This window comes from Ascaphus truei, chromosome 9 (assembly GCF_040206685.1).
Source record: "Ascaphus truei isolate aAscTru1 chromosome 9, aAscTru1.hap1, whole genome shotgun sequence".
Taxonomy (NCBI): Eukaryota; Metazoa; Chordata; class Amphibia; order Anura; family Ascaphidae; genus Ascaphus; species Ascaphus truei.
In genome coordinates, this window is record NC_134491.1 from 8,388,511 (window position 1) to 8,399,290 (window position 10,780).

Genomic DNA, 10,780 nt, shown 5'->3' on the forward strand with positions numbered 1-10,780 from the left:
CTCATTAAAGTAATGGGTTAGCCTCACTTAGTAAATTTAGCCCTAAATGCTGCTTTTTAAACCTTGGTCTTATTTGCTGTACATGGTCCACAAAACCCATGCTTTTTTAATATTTTTCCACAATATGAAGATATACAGAAAACAATAGGAGAGTAAGAGATCACATCTGCCTGTGGATTTTTAAAGGACTCCACCTTTTTGTTAAAATCACTAAACCATATTTGGAGCCATATTTACTCAATAAGACACCTTCCAGCTTGGCTCAGTAAAAAGGGCCCTTTATGGCCTGTAAGGTGTCTTACTTCACGGGAGATGTCATGATGTAACACTGCTTAGTAATATGGTACTTATTACCCATTCACTTGAAGTTACTTAGTAAGCATATGGCCACAAGTCTTTTCCCCACTGTCAGTGCCATGCCTGCCTATCCCACTTTTAACAATACCTGGTCTGGTGGCTGTAGTTCTATAGATGATAGCGCTTCCTCTACTGTTTGCGTCTCACTTTTCTCTTCAACATCTTCCTGTGGAGGATATGAAAATTACACAGTTAAAGTACTGTGAAATGTATTAAAAGATGTAATTTTCTTTACAGTCAAGTTACAACACTACACACTGATTTTTAAAATTGGTCAGCTTTCACTTATGCTGTGAATACTCTATTTTCCAATTAAACATTAGTCATTAAGATTCAAGCATAGGATATCTTACCCCAAATGTGATGATATAGTTCTCGCCCAATACACTCTCCATTAGCTGCTTTATCATCAGATCGGAGGCAGCATATATTTGTGGTGACCGTAGAGAAGCAATAATTTCATCCACTGATCTAGCTGTGGTCTTAACAGGTGGAGTCAGGACATAGGAAAGCTTTCCTTGTGTGCTTTCATAGGGACTCTTCTCTTGTCCACCTTGTGGGAATGTCATAGCTGTGTCAGGAACATCAGAGAACTGCTGTGTTGTTGGTGTCTTAAAGGGATGGCTGCCCAAACCAACACTTTTTCTCCTGGCGATTCTCTCTTTTTCATGTGTAACCAAGGGATTTTCTCTTTTTACCCCAAGCTTCTTCTGCTTTATTTTCATTTTTATACTCCCCGAGTCACTGCTGTCCTCTGAATCAGAATCAGAGGATGAACTGCTGGTATCACTGTCTAGAATTGGTGTCTGAAGCAGTCTGACATTCGCAGCTTTCTTGCTCTTAGGTGGTGCATTTCTTACCACCTTGGGCCCTTTTCTCTCCTTCTGCTGAGCTGCAAGAGGCTTCAGAGAAATACGTGGCCGAGGCGACACCTTCGGCATGTACGACCTGGGCTTTGAAGGAGGCTCTGGACGTGAAAACACTGCTATAGACTTGGTTGTTCCAACTAATGCTGCAATAGCTGGCTTCTTTTCATCTTTGTTGTTAGACCCTATTGCTTTTGGTTGCATGAATAAATGGTCCTTGGGATCTGCTGATCCTCGTATGATCTCTCTAGAGGATGATCTGGCACTTTTTGCCAATGGCCTAAGTTTCAGATCAGGTTGTTTCTTCCTGCTTTTCTGGTCAGAACTCTTAACTTTCTGAAATACAACAGCCTCTGGGCTAGATTGGCAAGTGGGTTGGAATAGCATTCTGTAAGCTCCAGATATTGGGCTGGGGATTGAATTGAACTGGTCAGAGTAAGGGTTGGGTTGCTCCTGCATCAGGGGCAGGCACAAACCACTGCCAAGATGAGATTCCACTGCAGCATGTCTGAAATCCTGCTGGGGATGCTTATGCAATCTTTCTAGCTCTTTTTTGATTGTGATCTCCTCAGCATAATTGAGTTTAAAATGCAAATGACCTCGTCTGTCTGACATCTCTTCTGGCGTTGCCTGTATAATAAATTAACAAGTGCATTAGCTTTTTCCACCAGCACTGCTTTTCATTTTCAGAAGCGTGACTCGGTATTTGGAAATAATCTACCAGTGGATGCTTCTTAAATACGCAATTTAATGCACTGTTAAATCTAATTTTCCTTGCGGTTGCTGCTTATCATCCAAGAGAAACTCGCCCTGATGGGATAATCCTATTCATCCCACATTAATTCCAGTCACAGATTTCACAATTTAACAGGTCAATCTTATTTCACTGTTTGTGAATTATTTCTAATAGCTTTATTCCTCAGATGGATGTTCATTTGTTCAAAATGCTTATGGTAGAGAAAGCAGCATTTCAGTGTAACCGCGTAGGTAGCACTCCAGTACACCCTAAATGTGGCACTCCAAACCCCAGTGCTACACAAAAATAGAGATGAAGACCAGTGGACAGCAGTTTGCTATCTTACAGGCCCAATTTGGCTTAACTACCGGTACAAAACTTTCCTTGAGCACTTCTTATTGCTAGCTGGGCCAAGCATAGACTGAACTCCTTCCAAGTAGAACACCTACCCATTATACCACCTACCCAGCCTACCACCTACCATTCATTTGTCAGCCTTCCCCCACTTCACTGTCAGAGAGGTTTGCAACAAAGGATTAACTAATGTGGTCTACTTAGTAGTTCTAAACAGCCAAATGGGGCCATCCCTCCAAGGACCAAAGTGAACGAATGCCATGTTTAAGCAGCTATATCTCTGTGACTAATGCCTTATTTTACCCAAATCTGACACCTAAAAGTATTTTTAAATTATTTTGTAAAGTTATTCTATAATCATCGCTTCCCCCCCAAAAAATCAAATTCAGCCAAATATTTGCTATTAACACTGTTATATTTATTTAGTGAAAACAATGAGACTGTTAAACACATCACAGAAGGTTGTATTCTAGCCAGCTACGTGGGATTACTCCTTTAAAGTTACATGTCATGGGAAAGGCAAGACTGGCCTAACTCGGGAAGACTGCAGTTTACGTCTATCCACTGAGCTCCATTATAGTAAATGCACAGACATACCGGTATGAGTGGGGAGATAAATCGAGAGAGAGAGCTATAAATGCTATATATGTCTCCTCAAACACACATTCACACATCACGCTGAGAGACACACCTGAGATATACTGTATGCTAATAGCATATTCAAATTACTCATTTTTGTGCACAGGTGTCTGTCCACATGTTGTTTGATCGTGTTTGAGCTGATAAATATAGCATTAAGGAACTGTAACCAAGAATAGTTTCTCAAACCGGAAACAAAATAATATATCACGTTTTTATCAGGGACTAGTTAAGAGCTCATATAGTACTGAGGAAAATGCCGATTAAAAATTGCGCTGATTATGGTTGAGCTTCTGGTAATTTTATGAAAATTCAGGCTGGCAGTCTTTTTAAAGACAATATTATTGCCAGTCATTGTACAGGTACATTTGTAACATTTACATCATCATTGCTACAAGACTAAAAACTTCTGGCTGAATTTCAAATGCAATATATGGTGACAGTGAAAAACTAACTGCTAACACATTATTAATCTAATCTATTCCCATACATGCTGTCAAAAGGTCCTCAACCCCACAGGTGCCGAGATATAGGATACACAAACAGATTGACCTAGGCACAAAAAATAGAGAAAGACAGGGGGGGGGTGGGGGGGATGAAACATAGGGTAGTATGTCCTAATAATTCAAAGAATATAGGTCATTATTGCACTCACGTTTAGATAGTGTTAGCACGCCTTTCTCCAAATTATTGCATTAGGAACAGTATTAGATCTTTTGATACCACTGGAACCAACATCTCAAGATGACAGAATAGATCTCTTGATTCTTGTGTCGTCGCCTCAGGTGGTGTTGCTGATCTTTGTAGCTTTTTTATGGAGGTACGTGAGAATATGTCGTATCTCCACCTTTTTCACACAGTTACTGTTCAAGCTATTAACACAGTAGCCATCTGCGCATGGGCGACAGCTCGCACACATGCTCAGGTGGCTACTGTGTTAATAGCTTCTCACAAAAAGATTGTTGGAGGACCACAGTATTCCCACCTTTATTCGCAGAAAAAAAGCACTGTATATGTGTATATATAAGAGAGGTTATGAAAGTGTGGTTAACCCTATTACTGCCAATTCCTGACTGTCAGAGACAAAGGCCTAGATTCAGAAAGCTCTGTTGAATCAGTGCTTAACGTCACATTACCAGGGATGGAAATTGCAGCGCAGCTCTGACCAGTCACTACAGGCATACCCCGCATTAACGTACACAATGGGACCGGAGCATGTATGTAAAGTGAAAATGTACTTGAAGTGAAGCACTACCTTTTCCCCACTTATCGATGCATGTACTGTACTGTACTGCAATCATCATATACGTGCATAACTGATGTAAATAACGCTTTTGTAACAGGCTCTATAGTCTCCCCACTTGCGCACAGCTTCGGTACAGGTAGGGAGCCGGTATTGCTGTTCAGGACATGCTGACAGGCGCATGCGTGAGCTGCCGTTTGCCTATTGGGGCGATATGTCCTTACTTGCGAGTGTACATAAAGTGAGTGTCCTTAGACCGGGGTATGCCTGTATCTTGCCTCAGCCGGTAACAGCGTGCCTGATCCTGCTTGACTAGCGCGACATCGGATCAGCCACACTGTGTGTGACCGCGGCAGTGAGTGACAGTGCAGCGAAACGTAGTGGCATTTGGGAGGGGCGGAGAGTGAGTGCTATGAATCTACTGTGGGACATATCCTCTGTGAGCAGCATAATGGGATATGTTTGTATTTTTTGTTCTTTACCATTCTATGTATGTATCATTTTATTATATTATATTTATTTACATAGCACCAACAATGCATGCAACGGGAATACTGTAAGTGCAACAGATAAAGGACAACATAAGGCAAAAGGAGACTGTCCCAAAGAGCTTACAATCTAAGTGGTATGTTGGAGTGCAGTGAGGAGAGGTCAAGTACATCTGAAGTTCGTACTACCGGGGTAGAACGTTTAATGAGATGCTTATGTTAAGAGGTGGAATTTTAGCTGGACTTTGAATGTGGAAAATGAAGGGGTTTGACGACTATTGAGTGGAAGGAAAAGATTAGTGCAAAAAGGTTTAGGATGGGAGAGGGCTGTCGAGGTAAAAGATGACGCTTTGTTTGAGCGTAAGGGACCAGTAGGGGTGTAAAGAGAGGTCAGAGTTGACATATATGGAGGTGCAGAGCCTGAAAAGAAAGGAGGAGAATTTTGTAGTTTATGGGGAAATTAATAGGAAGCCAGCAAAGAGTTAAGGAGGTCAGAAGCAGATATGCGCCTAGAACAGCAGGAGATGATTCAGGCCGCAACATTTTTGATGGATTGTAAAGGAAAGAGGTGTGAGGCAGGGATGTTACAGTAATCCATACGGGAGAGAATAAGGGCATACATTAGTGTTTTATTGCAGTGTTTTTTAAACCTCTCCTCGTGACCTACAGCAGCGGTGCGCAAACTGGGGGGCGCGCCCCCCTGGGGGGGCGCAAGATTGTTTAGGGGGGGCGCAGGAAGCAGCGGCGATTTTGCCAGGAGCAGAGGGAAAAAAGCCGTCTGCAGCTGCAATTTTTCTTTTGGCCATTAGGTGGCGCTGTGCTGCGCTGTGCTACAGTACACAGCAGCATCTCGTTGCTTCCTGCATCAGCGACATGGGGAGAGGGGGTGAGTGAGACTGGCACATGGGGGGAGTGAGACTGGGACATGGGGTGAGTGAGACTGGCACATGGGGGGAGTGAGACTGGGACATGGGGGGAGTGAGACTGGCACATGGGGGGAGTGAGACTGGGACATGGGGGGAAGTGAGACTGGCACATGGGGGGGGGGGAGTGAGACTGGCACATGGGGGGGGAGTGAGACTGGCACATGGGGGGGGAGTGAGACTGGCACATGGGGGGGGAGTGAGACTGGCACATGGGGGGGAGTGAGACGGGGACATGGGGGGGAGTGAGACTGGGACATGGGGGGGAGTGAGACTGGGACATGGGGGGGGAGTGAGACTGGGACATGGGGGGGGAGTGAGACTGGGACATGGGGGGGGAGTGAGACTGGGACATGGGGGGGGGGTGAGACTGGGACATGGGGGGGAGTGAGACTGGGACATAGTGGGGAGTGAGACTGGGACATGGGGGGGGGAGTGAGACTGGGACATGGGGGGGGAGTGAGACTGGGACATGGGGGGGAGTGAGACTGGGACATGTGGCGGGAGTGAGACTGGGACATGGGGCGGGAGTGAGACTGGGACATGGGGGGGGGACTGGGACATGGGGGGGGACTGGGACATGTGGGGGGGGACTGGGACATGTGGGGGGAGTGAGACTGGGACATGGGGGGAGTGATATTGGGACATGGGGGGGGAGTGAGACTGGGACATGGGGGGGTGGGAGAGTGAGACTGGGACATGGGGGAGTGAGTGTGAGACTGGGACATGGGGGGGAGTGAGACTGGGACATGGGGGGGGAGTGAGACTGGGACATGGGGGGGGAGTGAGACTGGGACATGGGGGGGGAGTGAGACTGGGACATGGGGGGGGAGTGAGACTGGGACATGGGGGGGGAGTGAGACTGGGACATGGGGGGGGGAGTGAGACTGGGACATGGGGGGGAGTGAGACTGGGGCATGGTGGGGAGTGAGACTGGGACATGGGGGGGGAGTGAGACTGGGACATGGGGGGGGGGGAGTGAGACTGGGACATGGGGGGGAGTGAGACTAGGACATGGGGCGGGAGTGAGACTGGGACATGGGGCGGGAGTGAGACTGGGACATGGGGGGGGGACTGGGACATGGGGGGGGACTGGGACATGTGGGGGGGGGGACTGGGACATGTGGGGGGAGTGAGACTGGGACATGGGGAGTGAGATTGGGACATGGGGGGGAGTGAGACTGGGACATGTGGGGGTGGGAGAGTGAGACTGGGACATGGGGGAGTGAGTGTGAGACTGGGACATGGGGGGGGGGGAGTGAGACTGGGACATGAGGGGGAGTGAGACTGAGACATGGGGGGAGTGAGATTGGGACATGGGGGGGAGTGAGACTGGGACATGGGGGGGTGGGAGAGTGAGACTGGGACATGGGGGAGTGAGTGAGACTGGGACATGGGGGAGTGAGTGTGAGACTGAGGCATGGGGAGGGTGTGAGTGACATGAGGGGGGTGAGAGTGTGAGATGGGGAGGGGGGTGAGAGTGAGTGTGACATGGGGAGGGGGGGTGAAAGAGCTACATGGGGATGGGGATGAGAGAGACATTGGTGGGAGGGAGGGAGACACTGGCAGGAGGGAGAGAGACACACAATGGCTGGAGGGAGAGTGTGAGAGAGACACCGGGTGGAGGGAGAAACAATAGCTGGTTGGAGAGTGCAAGAGAGACACTGGGGGGAGGGAGAGGCAATGGCTGGAAGGAGAGTGAGAGACAATGGAGGGAGGGAGACACTAGGGGGAGGGAGAAAGAGAGAGAGACACACAGGGGGAGGGAAAGAGAGTGGGGGGAGACACTGAGTGGAGGGATAGAGAGGGACTGGAGGGGGAGTGTGAAATACAGGGAGTTGGAGAGACTGGAAGAGGAGTGTGAGACTGGAAGAGGGGAGAGAGTGAGAGACAATGGGGGGAGGGAGAAAGAGACACACACTGGGGGGAGGGAAAGAGAGTGGGGGGGGAGGGGGAGACACTGAGGGGAGGAATAGAGAGGGACTGGAGGGGGAGTGAGAAATACAGGGAGAGACTGGAAGAGGTTAGAGAGGTCCTGAGGTGTTCTAATGTGGCGGGAAGAGAGAGATTAATAATACAGCAGAAATGGGAACGCTATTAGACAAATATTATAATATTTATTTTTAAGTTATGTAATTTGTGCTATAAATACTTTTTTTGTAGACGCGTGGCGGGGGCGTTACAAAGCTGGTTCGCACTGACGTCATGCACTGCACATGCACTGACGTCATGTGATTTTGATTACATCAGGCAGGGGGGGCCCGAGAAATTTCATGGATGAAAAGGGGGGCTCGGCATAAAAAGTTTGCTCACCCCTGACCTACAGTACGACCATACCAGGTTTTGGAATAACCAATGCACTTGCATTCAGGTAAATGTACTTTTTTTTTGCGACCCCTTCCAAGATCAACGTGGTTCAGTTCCGGAGACCACCTGCTTCAAACCTCCTGTCACCAGGAGTGCCTTTTTAAGGTAATGTAAATATATATGGAAAATATGTTATAAACACTTGAAAAATTTTGAAATATAATTTTCAAGTTTTTAAATGTATGTAAAATTACATAATAAGCTTTTTGCCACTTCTACACCTAAATATTTTCTGATCTGGCGCCTTCCAGAAATACAAGTGTTTCATTGGTAAACTCCTTTTTGCATATACAGTAATAAATAGCATGTGTTATGGAGCCTAAAGCTGCGGTCCCAGTGCGTTCTGTAGCACGCGCGCCCGGCGGGGGGGCGGCGCACGCACAGTGCTTCACCGCAGATCGCGGTCCTGGGAGAGAGGTAGAGTTTGCGACGGAAGGGGGCGTGGCAGGGGTTTTGCGGGGGCATGGCCATGACCTCATGCAGCTGGTTTGCCCTCATTGGCTGAATCGCCGGCAGGGGCGTGGCCACGGATCCGTCGCAAGTTCCACATACAATTTTTTTGTATGTGTGAAAACTTGCAGTACAGCGCGGCTGCTAAATGCGCGCCAACGCATGTACTGGGCCCGGATAGATTGGGGGGCGGTGCTTGTGCGCAGAGCGGACACCTCAACGCACTGGGACTGAAGTCTTAGTAGAAGGGGATCACTTGCTTGTAAGATCCTGTATCTCACTTTAAATGTTGTTCCTCTGTCAATGTGCCCAATGTCTGCAAACTGAAGTTACCAATTTAAAGTTCAATACTTGCTATATAACACGTCACTGTATTTATTGTCTTATTACCTGGGCATAACAAATTGAAGGTGTTTCTGACTGGTTTTTGTGTTATTTTATTCCTATTAATAATATTTGTATTTAAAGCAACTGTTAAATCAATATCTTACATTTTTTTTTAATAAATCAGTTCTGTACTATCAGAAAATACTTGTAGCATTTAAAAATGTTTTAAAGACATTTTTAATGTTTCTAATGTAGGAAGCATTTCCAAAGTGACAGGCCCTCTCTCTAGCAGTGCACCAATTGTATCTAGTAACTGCCCAGTCAATCATATTCCAGGACTACATTGCCCACAATGCTGTGCAAGAACTGAATTAAATAAGCGGAGCAAGCGATCGATTACAGGAGAACGGATTGATCTGCAGTTTAGCTAATCACTTGTTAGTATGCAGATTGTATTGATGCACATATTGAATGGGGAAAAAAAATATATATATATATTTAATAATCAAAAAATAAATAGATGATACCGTTCTGTGGCCAACGAAATGCTTTTATTTGTGCGAGCTTTCGAGATACACTGATCTCTTCTTCCGGCGATGTTACAATGAATGAAGCATTGTAACATCGCCGGAAGAAGAGATCAGTGTATCTCGAAAGCTCGCACAAATAAAAGCATTTCGTTAGCCACAGAACGGTATCATCTATTTATTTTTTGATTATTGAAGCTCGGCTAACACGGTACTGATACCTCTACATGAATATATATATTTATATATATTTTTTTTTTAAACAGCAGCTTGAACTGCAACTTTAAATTCTTTATTTCCTCTTTTCTCCCTCTCCCCGCCTTTCCCATATCTTAACCCAGGGGTGCGCAAACTGGGGGGCGGGAGATTTTGATGGGAGAGCGCGGGCGGTTGCAGGGGCCCCGCGCTGTCCCCCACAGTATTTAAATTAAATGCTGGAGGATCACGTAAGGCCCCTGCAACACTTTACTTACCCAGATTCAGCCACTCTGTGACGCGTTACCATGGCAACACGGTCTCATGGTCATACGACGTCACACGCGTCAAATGACGCTGCGAGTCACGTGACATCACATGACCACGCAATGTAATTTGACGCAGCTCTAAGGTAGGGAGGGGGGCGACGCAGCAGGGAAGACGGGGGGCGCAGCACAAAAAGTTTGCGCTCCCCTGTCGTAACCTAGAAACGAAATACGTTATTTTATTTCCATTATACAGATTTTTATTTGGATGCTTTGTTTGCTATTTTCCCCGTGCCTTTCTTTTTCCAAATCCTGGCCCAGAAACGAAGATATCTTATGAATACTATGTATTTGTATTCGCATACTTTATTTGCTCTTTCCTCTCCCAATCCTCATGTTTCCCATATCTTAGCCTAGAAAGTAAATACATCAATTACATTCATACATGAAGATCGAGGTTTTTTTTTCATCGTAATAATAATTATTTAGTTTATAACTGAACTTTTAATGAGCGATCAAAGTAGCAAATCCAGGCCTGGCTGCGTTTGGTGCTGCTCATTTGGACCAGTATTATCACTTTGACCCCTTCGCTACCGGACGCATTGCAAAGCTACGACCACAGGCACCCTGCTAACCGGACATCCCTCCACAGACCCACCTCCGTTAATTCTCCGGTTCCGTCCCGGTTCCGGTTCTCTCACCGTCACAAACCTTTCTAATCCCCCGCACGACCGTTGCCTAGCAACGTAAATCCGGAACCGCCGCTTGGCCCAAACTCCATCGCCTAGCAACCGAGAGCAGGCTGAGCCACGCCCCTAACTTTTATCATCTATTCTAGACAGAGAAAACGTGCAGCGGAGCCCCGCCCCCCGGCACTTAGTAAGGCAACAACACAACAACGCGTGGCACGTGGTGCAGTGCCCTGTGATCTATTTATCACTAGAGGCAGCAATAGTTCTAAAGAAAACTAAGCAAACGAATTAAACAATAATCATTTGTTCTGATTTATTATTATACCTATTACCTGTTTTATTGACTGCAT

General features: G+C 46.5%; 1 protein-coding gene across 4 annotated transcripts in view; it reads right to left on the reverse strand.

Moving 5' to 3' along the window:
* The window catches only part of TTC6 (tetratricopeptide repeat domain 6), a 230,889-nt gene extending 220,350 nt beyond the window's left edge, over positions 1-10,539 (reverse strand). For 2 of the 4 annotated variants that reach the window (XM_075613298.1, XM_075613301.1), the window contains exons 1-3: positions 10,397-10,539; positions 711-1,853; positions 446-523 (exon numbers count right to left, since the gene is read on the reverse strand). In XM_075613298.1, coding sequence (XP_075469413.1) covers positions 446-523; positions 711-1,838 — 1,206 coding nt within the window. In that variant the 5' untranslated portion in view covers positions 1,839-1,853; positions 10,397-10,539. Of the gene's footprint in view, positions 1-445; positions 524-710; positions 1,854-3,607; positions 5,104-10,103; positions 10,152-10,396 lie in introns of all 4 variants that reach the window. The other 2 variants (XM_075613299.1, XM_075613300.1) reach the window with 2 other exon arrangements.
* Between the last annotated feature and the right edge of the window lie 241 nt (positions 10,540-10,780).